Raw genomic sequence first — 19469 nt, forward strand, 5'->3', positions numbered from 1 at the left:
CGTTGTCATTGAATGCATCACACTCCTGAAATTCTGGTTCCATCCGGAAGATGGCAGTATATCCCCGAGGCGACTGTGGCTTTTGTTAGATTTACCAGTTTTTAAAACTAAAAACAAGAGAAAAAAGTGTAAAAACTTGTTTAGGAGGGGGGAAAACACAGCGCTAATCTAAACTCAGAGGTTTGGATTAGCGCTGTTATTGTGTTATTATTGCCCATTCACCTGACCCAACATATGAGAAAATAAACGAAACGTCAGTCTGAAAAGAAAAGTCTCACAACAACACCAGTTCCCTCTTTATTTACGATTTGTCAACGCTTTCCAGGTGTATTCGGCTCTGCGTTGACTCATTTTCCAGCTAGTAATCCTTGCTCGTTTTTGTATTTGCTGGGTAAATTGAAGAGGCGAAGCTCCTCCTATTTCAGCTGTCTGACGGATAGGCGAAATCAGAGCGAGTCAGTCTGACAGCAAACACAGAGGAAGACAGATGATCTCCAGAGAATAGACGGGGACCAAACAGCACCCACAGAGGACAAAGATTATAACCTCACTCCTCTGGAACTCTGGGAAAAGGAGAGAAAACATTTTACCGGTGGATCTTTTTCCCCCTTCTTCTTGTGTTTGTGAGTAAAAAAACAACTAAACTCAATAGTTTAGTTACAACTTACCACTTGAAACCTTAGTTATCTGTAGTCAAATATCTAACTTCTCAGATAAAAAACAATGAAATCTCAAAGTCTGAACCCCAGTAGTTGCTGCACGAATGTGTAAGGTTCTGTGAGGCAATTAGACAGTTGTGTCGGGACGTTGACAATGGCTGAACCGTTAGGGTTCGTGGAGGCATGGAGAGCCCAGTTCCCTGAAACAGAGCCCCCCAGCATGGAGCTGAACTCATTAGGGGACATTGAGCAGGAGCTGGACAAGTGCAAGTCCTCCATCAGACATCTGGAGAAGGAGGTGAACATGGAGCGATTTCGGATGATCTACCTGCAGACTCTGCTTGCAAAGGAGAGGAAGTCTTATGATGGCCAGAGATGGGGATTTAAACAGATGCCCCAAGCGAATGACGGAGACTTGCCCCAAGGTCCAGACAGCCACGGCCCTCAAGCCGATGATGCACAAGCTGAGGGACAGCTGCAAGGCCGACCTGGCAAAATGGCCAGAACTAAATCCAATCTAGAGGGAAATGTGAATGGTTCATCCCAGGCCAAACAGAAGGAAGGGACGTTGCCTGTCCGCCATGAGTCAGAGCCTCCGGATTTCCCAGTGGGCACTGGCTCAGTGGCAGCCCTGAGATCGAACTTTGAGCGCATAAGAAGAGCCAACTCTCACACAGCTGCAGATAGCAGAGGGCTCTCTGCAACAGGCAGCCAGGAAAAGCCCTTTTACGTCAACATGGAGTACCACCACGAACGAGGACTGGTCAAAGTCAATGACAAGGAGGTCTCAGACAAAATCAGCACTTTGGGCTGCCAGGCCATGCAGATGGAGCGAAAGAGGTCCCTGCATTCGCTGCCAGGAAACCTGTCAGCAATGGCAGGTGAGATCAGCAAGGCTGCTCTGAGAGGCAGATCTAGCGAGGGGAACTGCTGCTACAATGGGTCATACGATGATAGTGATGCCAACCCACATTTTCAGAAGTCTGGGGGGAAGTCTGAGAGGCAGCCAGTGGAGTGTCAGCCTTACACCAGTGTGTACGTTGGTGCAATGATGCCTGACGTGGATACTCGGGTCATTCACGTCAAAGACCACAGCATAGAGGAGGACCCCCACCTCACCTGGCCGAGGCGCTCCTACTCCCCTGGGACTTTTGACGATGCAGGAGGCGGCTACACACCAGACTGCAGCTCAAACGAGAACCTGACCTCCAGCGAGGAGGACTTCTCCTCGGGTCCGTCCAGCCACGTCTCCCCCAGCCCCACCACCTACCAGATGTTCAGGGAGAAAAGCCGATCGCCCTCCCAGCAGTCGCTGGACAGCGGAAGCCCACCTACACCTGTGTCACAGAAAAGTCTCAAGCACCAGGGTTTGGCCTCTGAGGCATCCATCATCAGAGTCCGTAAAGTGGGTCAGACGTGGCCCAGTGATGGAAACTCCACCACATCCAGCAGAACCTCACATGACAACAGCATTCAAGGAGACATGGGTAGGTCACTGCAAAAACACACATTTTCACGTGTTTCGAGAAGCATGGCATTTTGTTTGATGATGAAGGACATATATAAAGAAAATTAAGCTTAAAATTGCATCTTTGAGTATTTCTTTATTGAAATCGTAGTCAATCAGGAGCAGACAAAATAATGGTGTTTGAGCAAGAGCTTATCTGTGATGTAGAAGCTACAATCGGCGAGGCATAAGCTCCGTGCTTAGCTCCATTCCGATGCATTCTCCCGTCGTCTTTGAGTTTCATGTCTGTCGTTCTAGCTTTCAGCTAGTTTAACTGAAGGGAGATACATCATTCAGATGACGGTGTCCTACAAAAAAAGAGGTCAGGATTGATACGGATTCATCTCCGGGTATTGTTAATAAGGGGTTTATTTTCCGTCCCTCTAGCCATCATCCTTATTTAGCGCAGGAAAGAAAAAACTGTTAACTCTTTCCTGTGAAGCCTGATCCCATCAGAAAGTGTTAGGAGTGATCCTTGCCTCATAATCATAATCCCAAACAGAGAAGTCGGTGTTTGTTTTTGTAAGCTCCAAGGGCGGTGCTCCTGCCGAGAGCCCTTGGGCTTCTCAGTGGCTTTGCCTTGTCCACCCCGAGTGTTTTCGCATCACCACACATCAGTGTTGTTCTCTGTGTTCGTTGCTAATTAACTTAAGGGGGGTTGTGCGGCGTGATAAATTTGGGGAGACCTCTTTTGTTCTCAGAGTTGGCTCGCAAAAAGCCCTAAAAACCACCTCCGAAAAAAGAAGGCCAATGTGCTTTAATTGTGTCATGCAGCCTCTGTCAAGAAGCCTGACAGTGTTTCCTGTTGTGCTGTGTGAACACAATAGAAAAATCACTCACTGAGCCAATGTATTGACATCTTAACAAAATAACAATGTCAAGTGGCAGAGGAAGAGTGGGCCTGTGCAACCTGGTACTTCCAAGGACAACGGAGATGGGGTTCTCTGTGCACAAACCCTTATCAAGGATGCACAAACCGTGGAGCAAAAAAGGTGTGTCTTGATTCTGCAGGTTGTTCCATTTAAAAAATTGGTAGAAGTCCGTAATGTTCATCATAGGTGCATTTAACCTTGAGAGACAGAATGGAAACAAAATCTAGCAAATTACACTGTAGAGTTTTTTTATTTTTTGTAAAGAATTTACTTTCACAATACCATAAGAAAAACGTATTTAGCCCATAAAAAAATTTAACATATTGACAGAGGTCAAAGGTTTCCTGTAGGCCTTTACACTGTCGCTGCTATTTTGGTCCATTCTTCCATGCAGCTTTTCTTAAGAGCTGCAATGTTTGAGGTTATTGCTGAGCAACACAGACTTTAAACGCCCTCCACAGATTCTCTATTGGATTGAGGTCCCAAAACTGCCTGTACCACTCCAGAGCCTTGAAAGGTTTTATATAAAGCTTCTCCTTTACTGGTTAAGCAACGTGTTTGGGATCATTGTCATCCTGGAAGATCCAGCCGTGTTTCATCCTCAGTGTTTTTACTGTTTGAAGGAGGTTTTTGCACAGAATATCTCCACACATGGCCCCATTCATCCAAGGCTTCTTTCATCTTTTTAAGTGACACAACTAGCAGAATCAGTGACAGCCAAATCCTTTATTTTTGCCTCACTGTCTCTGGTTTATGCCACATGCTTGAAAAATCCTCCATAGAAATGTTGTCCATGCATGATGACAGGACACTAAGTGATCCCATGGAGACTATATAAGAAAGCACATCATCTGAAACAACCAGTGTAAATTGAAAAGTGGCGTGCTGGTCAGATGACTTGTAATCCTTTTGGTTGGGGTTACATGCCAGCAGTCATCTCCATTTGTATCACAACATTTCAATCGCGTTCTCAGAATCTGGATGTTATATAGTAGAAATATTAATATTTGTATCAAATTTTCAACTTTTCTTCACAAATAAGGTCTTGAGTTTGACTGTTTCTCTCTCTTATTTTTTTTAAATTAATTTTTATTTAAGTGACACAACAGAAAAAACAAATTTAAAAAAATCAACAACAACAAACAAACGAAAATACACTGGAAAAACAGATCTGCCAAACACAGACAACTACCAATACTAACGCACAAAAGCAGGAGGTAAAAAATAGAAATAAAAAATGTAAAAGGGAAAGGTGTGTGTGTGTGTGTTTGTGTGTGTGTGTGATGTAAGGACAACAAGAGAGAATTCTGTCCACAAGCTTGAAGTAACCATCATACATTCTGTTAACTATACATATTTAGGGCTACTATTAGAGAATCATATAGATAGATAGGAGAGGCTCGAGACAAATATAACTATGCATTCATTATATTCTTGATACTAGAAAAGTCAATAGCGGTAACCATCATGAAACCCCCACTAGAAATAATCCTCTTGTCATTACAAAAAAAAATTATAATGATAATGAATAAAAATAAAAGTAAAAACATTGAGAGTAATTACCCATAACCATCAGACGCCTGCAAATGAGATGAATAGTGTATCCTAGAAAGAAAAAGGCGGGGACACAACACCCCATAGAGGCCAAGACGGTCACATGTTTGGTTCTCAGATGAAACTTAATGTTCTTTTAGGAACTCAATGAAAGCTGACCATAAAGATAGTGGTTCAATCGTGTTGGTGGGAGAAGGTAATGAACTGGCTAAAGAAATGTATTCAAGAAACACATTTTTCCATATATAGTCAGGTTTATGGTGTTCTTTGATTTCCAGCTCATGAAGATTGTTTTTTTTTTTGCAATTTTTATAGCTACCAGAATAAATTTATTCTTAGACAGGTCAATATTCAAACGTGATAATTCTGAAAGGTCTCCTAAAAGACACAGTGAAGCTGATAAAGGGATGAGGCAGGCCAAGAAGGTAGATAAAGTTTGGGTAATATCTTCCCAAAATTCTTTAATGGATGAGCAGTCCAGAGTTGCGTGAATATATGTGTCCGGGGTATTTTGAGTCCGAAATGGGCAGATCTCTGAATCAGATCCCATTCTTGACATTTTCTCTTTTGTGTAGTGAATTCTAAGGAGGGTTTTGTATTATATTAGTTGTAAGTCAGTGTTTTTGTCATAATATAGGTGTTTTTACATATTTGTGCCCAGAACTCAGTGTTACCAGCAATAGAAAGATAGTTTTCCCACTTTGTTTTGGGAAGTGAGAGTCATCTGAGAAAATGATTATTTTATAAATTTTAGAGAGAAATTTCCTTCTTGAGGTTATTTTTATTAAATCTGTTACCGCAGGTGGAAGATCTAGATTTATTGTAGTTGCAGAAATTTTAGCTTCTATTGAACATTTAAGTTGTAGATGATGGAGATAGGTAAATTTACCCAGCGTTGCAGGTCATCCCTTACTGTTTTCAAGAGAGGAGTAAAGCTGAGGCTAACCAGCTCTGAGGCCCATGCAGAAATTTTAATACCTAAATAGGTGATGTCATTTATGCCTACCGGAATAGCTGATGTATTGGCTGTATTTTCCCATTTAGTTTTATTCAGCGGAAGGATAGCTGATTGGTTCCAATTAACAGAGTAATCTGCCATTTTTGAGAATTGATTAATTAATTGCATAACTTCTTATAATGATGATTGAGGATTTTGTAGAAACAACAAAACATCATCAGCATATAAACAAATTTTATGGTGGGCTAGAGATGTCTGGATTCCTTTTATGTTCAGGTTTTGTCGTATAGCTGCTGCTAATGGTTCAATAAAGAGAATTGATAAGGAAGGAGAGAGTGGGCATCCATGTCTAGTTCCTCTATGCAACATAAAGCTCTGATATAATACCATTGGTAGTTATTATAGCTGAAGGTGCTTTGTAGAGAGTCTTAATCCAGTTAATGAATGGCTCCCCATAACCAAATTTTTCCATGACACTAAAGAGAAAGGTCCAATTGACTTTATCAAAAGCCTTTTCTGCATCTAAGGTAGCTAAGATGGTGTTTTCTTGCTGTAAAGTAGAATTATGTATTAAATTACTTTGACTGTTTCTCATTAGCGAAACGCATCTGGTTCAGGTACTCAGATGTAGGCGGAGGAGGGCTATCTGAAGTAGTGGTATCCTGCTCCCTGGGACCCGGATTGGGTCATGACTTTATATGAGAACTGGACTGAGTGACTCCTCTGCCATTCCAGACAGGAAGTACACGCTGGCTACAAGAAGTCAAAACCCCAAAGTGTCCATAGAGAAATAAACAGCTATTACTCAGTCAGTATGTTTGTCAATATAACCATTCTTGCTCTGCTCCAGCTCTTTTTTTAAACATGTTCTTGATAATCCTATTTTATTTATCAAGATATTTTCTCTGAAATACAAGTTTTACAAGTATTAAACTGACTAATCAGATAAAGGAATGTCGATCCATCGAAACATTTGACTACAGTATGTGGTATGAGTGTGGACTTCCATCAACCTCACTCTTGATTGGCTAGAGTAGTTGCCATAGAAATGATGACATCAGACCGACTCAGACCAATCACTGCTAACTGTCGTCTGCTTCCAACATGGCGGCGTCCATATTGCAAAAAATGACGCTTGAATTTACTTCATTTGGTTATAGAACCGGAAATTAACCATTTTCTATGTGTGATGTCACACTCACTCAGTCCAGTTTTCATATACGGTGAATAGATTGGCTCCTCCTCCCACATTTAAGGCTCCAAATTTAACCCGATCAAGGCTGTTTACATCTTAACCATTTAGAGCTGCTGAATCCTTTATTTCCCATTACTAATTATCACACCCAGACACCCAGAGCCACATCTCCAGTTTGTGTAGCAGTGGTGTCCTAATTAACCATATCTTTCCCTCAACGGGAAAATTATCAGACCTTGCTCACTCACATTCAACAAAGCTGAATGCTCCATTGTTGCTGCAGTAAGGTCTGAGGGATAATTTACTGCATTCTGACCATTTTGTTTTTTTCATTTCCCCTTTCCTCAGTGGTCAGGGTTGCAGTAGTGGATAATTGTTTTCACAGGCAGAGCAGTTCATCCTGTGATCAGTCAACTGACCCTCACAGTGTAAAATCCGCAGCGTTCCACCTCCCGAAAGCACCCGGCTCGCTTGTCGCCTCACCCGCTCTGAGTCAGAGGCCCAGCTGGTGTCGCTGACTAAAAGGTACAGACGCCTCATGTGGACTTTGCCTCGTGGATTAGCAGAGGTCTGACTTCGCTTTCAGCTGTACCAATATTACTGCGCATGGTTGCTGGATTAGGCCTGAGGCCAGGGACTGGTTTCAGGCGAGGTTTTGCAATAAACCGCTCTTTGTTGAAGTCTTGTTGTTTTGAGGAGCATTTGATAAGACTGGGTTGTTGCTGTGATGCCTTCAGTGAACCCTGTTAAATCCAATGAAATAAATTGAATATGGTGCTATACAGACGCTTTCAGACAAGTCCATGTTTGGACTGTAGGATGCTCTGATCGTTGTCTGGACTGATGTGGTGCTGCTGTCCTGTTGTCAACATGAGTGTCCCAGCATCTGCAGCTTCCTCAAACATCTGTCTCAGAAGTCCAAAACTGGCATCTTTCCCCGCAAATACAGGAACAAATGCTGTCTCCTGGTTTCTGGTTTTCTAGGCCAATTGTCATCCCAGAATGAATAGAGCTGCTGATTAGCTGTGGATCTTTAAGGAGGCCATCTCTCTGATGGGTTTACGTTGTCATAATTAATTATCATCATCGTGCAGACACGCTAGTGGGTCTGCGCTTGGAGAGGGGCGAGAAGGGGTTTGGCAGACGGTTTTGTTGTTAATGTATTGCACTGCATCGAAGAAAAGGTCATCCAAGAGGGAATAACAAATCCCCCATTAGTTTAATCGTAATCCCTCCAAATTCCGGAGATTGTCTTTTTTACGATGCATTTGGCTAAGCTGTCCCAGTCGGGATCCGATACTGCTTCTGTTAAAAAAAAAAAAACGGGTCGATGTGAGATCGAAATGACCTTAATAGAGCGTGTCTGGACGCCGGCGTCCCCTGCCGCATCAGCAGGAGTCAAATCTGTTCTCGTGCACCTTTCAGGTTAATTGCAGACTCATGAATATTTTAGGCCCTTCACGGAGGCCCATACAGGGCTGTCATTGTACCTGGGTTTTCACACGTGATGTTCGGTGGTCCAAGATGTTGGCACAAGTGAGCCTCGCCCTTTCCTAAAGTAAATGTGGTCCTGCAGGAGGAAGTTCGGACAGGCTGCAAACTCAGCCTCTGTCTGTGAAAGTAATACACCTGTTCTCTGCAGAGGGAGAGCTCAGTGCACCAGCCAGGGATCAGCAGCTGCCCTGGGAGAAAAAAAGGGAAAAAACCATCAATAGTCTTTGTGTTCCTCTTTATTAGAAGAAACAGAACCGCTTGTTTGATGGTTTAAAAGACCGGTTCACTTTAGAAATCTCTGCAGACCATTTTTCTGACCGCATGCACATTTCCTTAGAGAGACTTTAACAGAAATAAAACCTAAAAGAAAATCTCGGGCATGTTTACGAGGCTTTGAGCCTCCCCCCTGCTCTGCGATCCTCCCTCATGCTCTGGTGGTGCAGCCTCAGCTCCCCTCCCTGGTCCCACTCAAAGGACCCTCTGTGCTGCTGGCTGGCAGGCCAAGTGTTTATGGAATGTCTCAGCTGCTGCTGGGGTGTGTGTTTGGGGGAAACGGCTAATGAAATGTAAAGTGTTGGCCGAGTTCACCTCTGTCACAGCAGCCTGACCCACGTTGCAGCTTGTGTCACCAACCACAACAGTTTGCTTTAGAAAAGACCAACACATAAAATCCCATTCACTTACACTCACTCCAGCTTGATCTTTTTTCCTGAACTTCCAAAGGAAAATTCCCATGCTTATCTATAGCTCCACACCCTCAATTTGTAAAACATTCTTCATGCTGCAAACATAAAGCTGATTGTATCGCCATGACATCACCAGGGGAGGGATGTTTGCGCTCATGTTTTCAAAGAAAGTCGGAGATGTTTGCACTCTTTCTGCTTCGACCTCCACACCAGCCGCCTTCTGGTCTTGTTAAATAAAATCGCCTGGTGAAAGCTGTTTCCAGGCAGATCAGGACAGAGCCAATCACATTAAATCAAGTCAGGTGAGCAACGTTCACAAATATTTAATCCTGTTCAGACATGCAGATGAATATTTCAGTAAAGTTAGAGGTCACTCCGAGGATTTTTGTCACCACTTACACCACTTTTTAAAAAAAAATAATTTTCAGCACACACAGTAGCTATGTTATTCTTGCAAATGCTGACCAGCTGTTGTAAAAAAGAAAAAAGAAAAGAGAAGCTCAGAAGTCAAGATTCTATTTTGTGTTGGTGAAGCAGAGCTCTGAGTTATTTCAAGGTGCTCTGATTAGTAGGTGTGCTGGGCTGGACGGCCCTCAGTGCCTAATGACTGACACTAATTTTAGTCTGCCCCATTGCGGATCAGAACTGGGCGCTGGTGGGCCTCACCGCCTTCAGCAGAGCTGTGGTTATGAAAGCCCTCAGCAGATGTTAGAACGTTATGTTGGCTAAAATCATTACGTTTTGCCCAAACACAGATGGCGTCTGCACAGAAGCTTTGTTTACAGCATTGTTTTCAGTTACTTCAGCCGGGTGTTGCACGGCTTCTAAAGGTGACATGACAGAATTGGGTGGAGTCAATTAAACAATTAGGCAATGTCAGTGTTCATTTATACTGTCGTCCTTTAAAATAAAGTAGAAACTTTGTTCATTAAAAAATGCTTAAAAACAAACTATTAACAGATCTATAAAAGTAAAATCTTTTGGAATCTGACTTCAACTTAATGTACTCTTTCACAACATCCAAATATCTCATCTGGTCATCCTCCTGCCCTCCCACTCAGAAGGTTGAACCTTCACATAATTTTCCTAATACAACTCCCTTAATTCAACTTTCTTTAGCTAGTATTTGCTTTTCCTGGATACTGGGATTGGTATTTTTCAAGCATTCAAAACAAAAGAAAAAGAAGACAAACAAAGGAAACATACACTCACTCGCCACTTTATTAGGTACACATTGCTATCATCGGTTCTGACTGCCTGTTGCCTTCAGAACTGCCTTGATCCTTGGTGGCATAAATTCAACAAGGTACTGAAAACATTCCTCAGAGTTTGGTCCATATTGACAGAACAGCATCACGCAACTGCTGGAAATTTGTCGGCTGCACATCCATGATGCCAATCCACTTCCACCACATCCCAAAGGTGATCTGTTGGGTTGAGATCTGGAGACTGTGGAGGCCATTTGAGTTCAGTGAACTCAGTGTCATGTTCTAGAAACCACACCATTACACCACCAGCATCTGCCTGAACTGTTGATACAAGGCAGGATTGATTGATGCTTTAATGTTGTGGAGTCCAAATTCTGACCCTACCATCCAAATGTGGCAGCAGAAATGGAGACTTGTCAGACCAGACAAAATTTTTCCAATCTTCTATTTTTGAATTATGGTGAGCCTGTGTGAATTGTAGCCTCACTTTCCTGTTCTTAACTGACAGGAGTGGCACCCAGTGTGGTCTTCTGCTGCTGTAGCCCATCTGCCTCAAGGTTGGACGTGTTGGGCATTCAGAGATGCTCTTCTGCAGACCTCGGTTGTAACCAGTGGTTACTTGAGTTACTGTTGCCTTTATCAGCTGGAACCAGTCTAGCCATTTTCCTCTGATCTCAACCAGGCACTTCTGTCCACATAACTGCTGCTCACGGGATAGTTTCTCTTTTTCAGACCATTCTCTGTAAATCCTAGAGATGGTTGTGGGGGAAAATCCCAGTACATCAGCAGTTTCTGAAATACGGAAATACATAAATGCTCAGTTTGAACTGCAGCAGATCGTCTTGACCATGTCTACATGTCTAAATGCATTGAGTTGCTGACATGTCATTGGCTGATTAGAAATTTGCGTTGACAGTTGGACAAGTGAGTGTATTTAATTATTCATACATACTGCAGATATATCAAACCTATTTCGGGTAATAAGTTATGGATTCATTTGAAGAAAAAAGGTAAAAAAAATATAGACAGATACACAGATACATACATACATTGAGGCAAAACAGTATTTATTCAGCCACCAGTTGTGCAAGTTCTCCCACTTAAAAAGATGTGACAGGCCTGTAATTTTCCTAATAGGCATATCTCAACTATGAGAGACAAAATGAAAGAAAAACTTCAGGAAATCACATTGTCTGATTTTGAAAGAATTTATTTGTAAATTATGGTGGAAAATAAATATTTGGTCAAAAATTCAAATAGTTTTTATGCCCTTTGTTGGCAGTGACAGCAGTCAAACCTTTTCTGTAAGCTTTCACAAGGTTTGCTTCCTTTCTCCTCCAAACACGACAAGTAGAGTTCTTACCAAATAGTCTATTTTTGTTTGATCTGACCATAGGACATTTCCCCAATTCTTTTTTGGATCATTCAAATGCTCTCTAGTAAACTTTAGACAGGCCTGCACATGTACTAGCTTTAGTAGAGGGACACATTTGGCACTGCAGGAATTGAGTCCCTGATACCATAGTGTTACTGATGCCTTTGTTACTTTGGTCCCAGCTCTCTGGAGGTCACTAGGTCCCTTAGTGAATGAACTGCTCACCGTTCTTGTAATCATTTTGACCCCGTGGGGTGAGATCTTGCTGAAAGCCCCAGATGCAGGGAGATTAACAGTGGTCTTGCATGTCTTCCATTTCCTAAGAATTGCTCCTACAGTTGATTCCTTTACATCAAGCTGCTTACCTATTGTAGATTCAGTCTTCCCAGCCTGGTGCAGGTCAACAGTTTGGTTTCTGGTATCCTTGGACAGCTCTTTGGTCTTGGCCACAATGTGACTGTTTGAGGTTGTAGACAGGTGTCTTTTATAAAGATAACGAGTTCAAACAGGTGCAATTAATACAGGTAACGAGTGGAGGACAGAGGATCCTTTTACAGGAGAAGAGACAGGTATGAGAGCCAGAAATGTTGCTTGTTTGGTGGTAAACAAATACTTATTTTCCACCTAAATTTGACAAATAAAGTCTTTAAAAATCAGAAAATGTGATTTTTCTGGATTTGTTTTTCTCATTTTGTCTCTCATAGTTGAGTATACCTGTGATGAAAATTACAGGCCTCTCTCATCATTTATTAAGTAGAACTTGCACAATTGGTGACTTACTACCGTAAATACTTTTTTGCCCTTCTGTACATACCAACTGTACATCTCCATAATTACCTTTCATCATAAATCACATTTGTACTTATGCATACAGTACATGGTGCAGTGAATCCATTAAACATAATGTTTGTCAAATGGAGTTTTAGTAATTGCTCGAAAAGGAGCGGAGTAAGCAGTTTTACATAACCCCCCATTGCTATTTCAGTTGTTTTTCCTGATGTTTTTATCTCTGATTTAGTCCATAAAATTGATCTAGGATTCCTAAAAGATAAAAATAAAAACATAGAAAAAATGTTAAACGTATTAAAACTGTTTGGAATATTTAGAGGCTTTTAAATATTTCTTCATGCTGAGCTCTGAGCTTTCATTAAAGTGTGTTCATTTGTTGAGCGCTGATGTAAAAAACCTGTCATGACTTTATCTTTCCATTCAAGGGACTGCAAACATGAAGGCACATGTTTCTGTGGACTTTTTCATGATCCAAAGCAACTGTTTGCAGTCCAAGGACAAAAACACTTACAGAACCCGATGACTGAGCTCAGCATTTCCTGAAATCCTAGATGGCACTATGTGGATCCTATCGTGGTCGCCTACTCAGAGGAGAAACCATTTTCTGGCATCACAAAGTGCTTCTCCTCCGCTTTTCACAACATCTCACACTGTCCTTGTTTTTTTTAAGGTGTAACTTTTTACACCAAATCTGTTAGAGAGGTGACAGGAAGGCCATCCCTCACTGTACAAATATTCTCTGAGGGGAATTATTTACCACTGAATCTGCATTGAAAGCCATTTCTGAGCTGGATCGATACAAAATTCGTAGCATTGTTTATTTTTGAGAGCTTGGGATATAAATTAGCAAGGCGACTCGTCGTGTTTTCAGCAGGGAAATGACAAAACATGGATGCTGCTATTCTGGAACCACCTCACCTCAGAAAATCTATATTTATCTGTTTTTCCTGTACTTTTTTACAGCTGGAATTTCAGTTAGAGTCCATTAGTCAAAGATCAAATATTTTTTGTTTATTGTACTCTGCACAATGATTGCATTTGAAGGTGCTGCATTAGATCTGAACTTCTTTATTTGTTGCTGTTTTGATTTTCAATGAAAGCATCCATCCTGGTGTTGGAACATAAATGTCCGCGCTGTATAACACTGGTCAGTTTTAACATATTCATCATGACAGTGTCCTAAAGGAAGATTTTACTTCCTCTGTTGGAAAAAAGGACCTGATCATTATTTCCATGACAGACAGACAGACTGATGCGTTGACACGTCTCTGTTGCACATCTGTCGTTCCCTTCCCGCCTGTTTCTCCTAGTTCATCTGTGCGGATTAAGTGGAAAGCTTTGGGTTTGTCTTTGCTTTGTCATCACGTCCAGTGTGCTCCTGGTTTTTAAAGTCATGTGACTCCAGTATGCACTCTCTCTGAAGGAGTTTCATTATGAAGCTGCAGGAGAGCTTGGAACCAGTTATTTGTCTCAAAAATGCCTGGAATCTGAACTTTATTTTTAGACCAATAAATGGCCTTTTTAAAACGATATTTCATTTGAGATAATGTTGTCATGGTGCAGGGTGGCTTGAGAGCCGGTTGGACCCAGACGCAGAGGCGGAGGCATGAGGATCAGGGGCAAAGGGGTTTAATGCGAAACACAAACGAAAAGCGCTGCAGAGCAGGATCTCAGAACTGAAACATAACTCACTGTGACGTGGCAAGAGAACAAGGAACTTGGCATGACAAGACGAGAACACCAGAACAGGAACACTAATGGACCAACACAGGAGGAAGGCAGAGACAAGACTTAAATACAGACAGGGCAGACAAGACACAGGTGGACACGATCAGGGCTGATGGGGACCAAAGGAAGTAAAACTCAAGAAAACAGACAAGACAGGAGACTTTCAAAATAAAACAGGAAACAGAAACAAGACAGAACAAGGACCAAAAACAAGACAAGTTCAAATCATGACAAATGTGGGAATAAAGTGAAATGAAATTCTTGAAAAACATGGGAATTATAGAGTTCAGAGAAGTCAAAAACGGAATCAGCTTCTCTCCGCACAGCTGCTGGGCTTAGCTCTCTTATGTAATGTCATTTAAACGTGTTTATGACGTCTCCATTGCACAGCTGAAATGACTTTAAGCTGCATGCTGTTGGGTAATGCACACAGAGGAGACACAAGAGCTTGAGCATCTTTTCAAAATCCTCCAGCTCTTAGTGTGATACACAGGGCTGTGTAATAAAAGCAGATCCTGCCGAGAAGACGAGGCCGGCCCTCTTCTTTGACCTCTGATGTCAATGATCAAACTTCAGGATGATTTCATGCAGCAGCTCTCTGAATCACACAGAAAGGGATTTACTTTAATCCGAAAATGATATATCGTCTTATTCGTAAATGCTTAATCTGTTGACAGGAATAAACATGTCTGTGTGTGTAGCTCAAAGCACTTACAAAACATTACAAAAGAAGAAACTGGGCATTTCAGATTGAGGTTTAGACATCTGCAGTGTCACATTCTCCCTAAGCTCTCTGTAAACATGAAAAATCATAGAAAAAGTGTTTGCATCATCCTAAAGAAGTGAAGAAAGGAATAGAGGAGAAGAGAAATTTCAGCTGCAGGAGTGCAGTTATTGAATGTAGCTTAAATGTTCACTTAAATCACCAGTGCTGTTCTGTTTAAAGTCTAAATTCCTTTACGACTCAATGCATTATTTATGAAGTAGTTTTAGTTTGTTTCAGCTATTCACTCAAAATTAAAGAAGAGCAGTTCCCTGAGGCACCGATGAGTTTGATCATGTAAATGAAGGTACAATTGTTCTAATATAAACACCTAAGAAATGTAGAGCTTATCTGCCTTAAATGATGACCTGAGACCCACCCCAAAACAGTTTCAAAAGAAAATCATTCAAACCCTTCTGCGAGAGATCCATCCATCTACCGGTATTCTTTTTCAAAATCTGCTGGATTCCCTTTGGGGTTACAGGGTTGCTGGAGACAATTTGGTGTCATTGATAAACCTATGAAACAATGACAAAACTGACACTAGTCCTTATGAGAAATATCTATATATTCTACATATACATTTTCAGTTGTCTTTATACCAGTCAAGCCTTCATAAAGGAATCATGATTGGATTTCTTGATATTGAGGTGGTTCCCATCATGGATTTTGATTGTTTCTCAGTGTTCTGTGTCTTCCTACCTCGACTCATTCCTGACCTTTTTTTGTGGAAAGGTGGAAAGTCAATTCTGGTGGATAAAATTTACCATCTTCATATTAAAAAAAAAACTTCCATTGTCTTACAGAAAATAAAATCAGCTCCATTAACATATTTTCATTTATGAAGGAAAAAACTTGAAGACTTTAAAAGTAACGGCTATCAATTTTCACTACTAGAAATTTTTAGTTTAAATTAAACTTTTAAAACTTTATTCTTTACTTTATGTCTATAAAGAGATTCTGAAGAGGATTTCTAAATGTAAAGATTATTTTTAACCAAGATTTAACATATTTATTGTGCTTGCGGGTTTGAATGTAAATTCAAGCAGTGAAAGTTTTTAAGGGCCTTAGATTGGTTATGATGGAAATATTACATCTCAAGACTCTAAATTGGATAAACAGTAATTTGTATTTACTTCAGAACAATGCCCCTGAACCCACAACTTGTTTCCTCTGCTCAAAGTTGTAGTTTTAAAAATAAGGGTTAGCTCTGCCCAAAAGCTCTGGGTTAATTTCTTTGTGGACACCCTGTGAAGTCTAACAGCATTTAGTGCAGATGAAGGCGCCGGGAGCAGCAGTTGAGGGTTGTTTGTTTGGAGATGACCTTGTGCAGAAAGCCTGTTTCCTCCCTGAAGCTGATGAATTGCTAAATTTTCCGGGCAGGTCTGCCTGGACACTTCCTCAGTAGCCGTCCTTGTGATTACTAGAACAACTTCTCTCACTAAGGGTCCATTGTAATTTGCGCGTTCTCACACAAACTACAGCCAAGTGAGTCCTGAGTTACTGGGAAAGGCACAATTGACCCAGTGTTGAAGAACTGAAAACATTTCGCCAAAACGTCCTCCTCCCTTGATGGCTTTTTTGTTGGCTAGTTTTGCATCTTTTTACCACAAGTTGTGTGTTATGTGTGAGAGCTCTGTCACGGCTCTGTAGAGATGGCCCTTGCCCATGCCTCCTGCAGAACCCTCCACAATTACTTGTATTTCTCTTCCTCTAGCATCTGCAGTTCTGTACTTCCTGTTTTTAATCTATGGTCAGCCAGTTTTGTGGCCCTCACCTGGCACACTTGTTGCTGACCTGCTAGCTGGACTCCTTTGCTGAGGTCTTGCAGATTCTGGTGCTCCGCCTGCTGCTACATGCTTGATGACACTTTTCATTAAATGTCAGACGTGGCAGAAGGTGGAGAGCGCAATCCTTTTTTAAAAGATGTACGCAAGACAGGGAGAGGACAAGACTCACATATTGGTGACTTTTTTTGGTACAACTTATTAGTCCTTTATCAAACTTCTTATTGCCTTTTGATTTCCCCTTACAATAAAATATTTGCAAGTATTCCTTGGAGACTTTGGGAAATATAAAGCCTTTGTCACACAACTGCCATGATGACTATTATTTTATCTGTAATGTACGTGTAATGGATTGGAATGTAATGTAATGGATTATTATTAGATACAAAATGTCTGTATGCAGGTGAAAAACAAGGTAACCTGTGTGTGTGTGTGTACCGGTGTGTATATATATATATATATGTATATGTGTATATATATATGTATATATGTATATAAAACGCCCCTTTCACCCTCCGCGGGTGGTTTCTCCTTTCTCTTCCAAGCTCGGGTCCTCTACCAGAGGCCTGGGAGCTTGAGGGTCCTGTTCCTAGCACTGCACTTTTCTGGACTGAGAGGTCTGAGGTCTTTCCAGGTATCTGTTGTAGCCACTCCTCCAGCTTGGGGGTTACTGCCCCAAGTGCTCCAATTACCACAGGCACCACTGTCACCTTCACTTTCCATGCTTTCTCCAGTTCTTCTCTGAGTCCATGGTATTTCTCCAGTTTCTCATGTTCCTTCTTCCTGATGTTCCCATCGCTTGGCACTGCCATATCCACCACAACGGCTTTCCTCTGTTCTTTATCCACCACTACAATGTCTGGTTGGTTCGCCATTACCATCCTATCAGTCTGGATCTGGAAGTCCCACAGGATCTTTGCCCTCTCATTCTCTACCACCTTCGGAGGTGTTTCCCATTTTGACCTTGGGGTTTCCAGTTCATTTTCTGCACACATGTTCCTGTATATTATTCCAGCCACTTGATTGTGGCGCTCCATGTAAGCTTTCCCTGCCAGCATCTTACACCCTGCAGTTATGTGCTGGATTGTTTCAGGCTCCTCTTTGCACAGCCTACACCTTGGGTTTTGTCTGGTGTGGTAGATCTGAGCCTCTATTGCTCTGGTGCTCAGGGCTTGTTCCTGGGCTGCCAGGATGAGCGCTTCGGTGCTGTCCTGTAGGCCAGCCCTTTCTAGCCATTGGTAGGACTTCTTGATATCAGCCACTTCAGTTATGGTCCGGTGGTACATCCCATGCAGGGGTTTGTCCTCCCATGAGGATCTGTCCTCCAGTACTGTATCCTCTGCTCTCAATTGCCTGAGACATTCACTGAGCACACTGTCAGTTGGGGCCTTGAGCTTGATGTACTCATGCATCTTGAAAGTTTCATTCCTGGATAGCGGCTTCTACGCTCACTAGTCCTCGGCCTCCTTCCTTGGGGCTAGCATACAGTCTCAGGGTGCTGGATTTGGGATGGAACCCTCCATGCATGATGAGGAGCTTTCGTGTTTTAACATCCGTGGTCTGTATCTCTTCCTTTGGCCATCTTATTATTCCTGCAGGGTATCTGATAACTGGCAGTGCATAGCTGTTTATTGCCCGTGTCTTATTTTTGCCATTGAGCTGGCTTCTCAGGACTTGCCTTACTCGTTGGAGGTATTTAGCTGTTGCAGCTTTCCTTGTTGCCTGCTCCAGGTTGCCATTTGCCTGTGGAATTCCAAGGTACTTGTAACTGTCCTTGATGTCTGCTATTGTTCCTTCTGGGAGTGAGACCCCTCCTGTGTGGACTACCTTGCCTCTCTTTGTCACCATCCGGCTGCATTTCTCGAGCCCGAATGACATCCCAATGTCAGTACTGTAGATCCTGGTGGTGTGGATCAGGGAGTCAATGTCACGCTCGCTCTTAGCATATAGCTTGATGTCATCCATGTATAGGAGGTGACTGATGTTGGCCCCATTTCTGAGTGGATATCCATAGCCAGTCTTGGTGATTATTTGGCTGAGGGGGTTCAGACCTATGCAGAACAGCAGTGGGGACAGAGCATCACCTTGGTATATCCCACATTTGATGGACACTTGTGCAAGTGGCTTCCCATTGGCTTCAAGGGTGGTTTTCCACAGCTTCATTGAGTTTCCTATGAAGGGTCTTAGAGTCCTGTTGATGTTGTACAGCTCCAAGCATTCAGTGATCCATGTGTGTGGCATTGAGTCATAGGCCTTCTTGTAATCAATCCAGGCTGTGCACAGGTTGGTGTGTCGTGACTTGCAGTCTTGAGCGACTGTTCTGTCGACCAGGAGTTGGTGTTTGGCTCCTCTGGAGTCTCTACCAATGCCCTTCTGTGTGTTACTCATGAATTGATCCATGTGGCTATTTATCTTGGTTGCAATGATGCCAGACATGAGCTTCCATGTTGTGGAGATACAGGTTATTGGCCGGTAGTTGGATGGGACTGCACCCTTTGAGGGATCCTTCTGGATCAGGATCGTTTGCCCTTGGGTGGCATTGGGGTGCAGTATACGACAGGATCACCTGACGTGATAAGTGCGTGCAACTGACATTAACCTTACAAATGCTTTGCGATACAATTGCCACACACACGACAATCGTAAACTTTGGACACGTTTTCATGATGTCCCTTGAGGTGTCCATCAGAGCCTTAAGGGAACTGCAGGACACACCCTTAAGATGCGGCCACTCCTCTCTACAACCTCTTATAGGTCTAGACAACCCAAAAATTCCACAGCACCTGTATGGGTCAACCACTGTACGAGTGCACTAAGGCTTTATCTAGAAATTACCGGTAAGCACAGATGAGGGCATATTGGTCTTTTGATTGGCACATAATTAGGATATCCAG

At 42.3% G+C, this 19469-nt stretch overlaps 1 protein-coding gene across 2 annotated transcripts in view; it reads left to right on the plus strand.

Annotated features, from left to right (window-relative positions):
* Positions 1–259: 259 nt before the first annotated feature.
* The window catches only part of si:dkey-91m11.5 (PH_BCR_vertebrate and RhoGAP_Bcr domain-containing protein), a 223228-nt gene continuing 204018 nt past the window's right edge, over positions 260–19469 (plus strand). For both annotated transcript variants that reach the window (XM_078952583.1, XM_078952584.1), the window contains exon 1: positions 260–2146. In XM_078952583.1, the coding sequence (XP_078808709.1) occupies positions 814–2146 (1333 nt within the window). In that variant the 5' untranslated portion in view covers positions 260–813. The remainder of the gene's footprint in view (positions 2147–19469) is intronic.

The sequence above is a fragment of the Oryzias latipes genome, chromosome 9, assembly GCF_053564925.1.
Source record: "Oryzias latipes strain Hd-rR chromosome 9, Olatipes_Hd-rR_3.1".
Lineage (NCBI taxonomy): Eukaryota > Metazoa > Chordata > Actinopteri > Beloniformes > Adrianichthyidae > Oryzias > Oryzias latipes.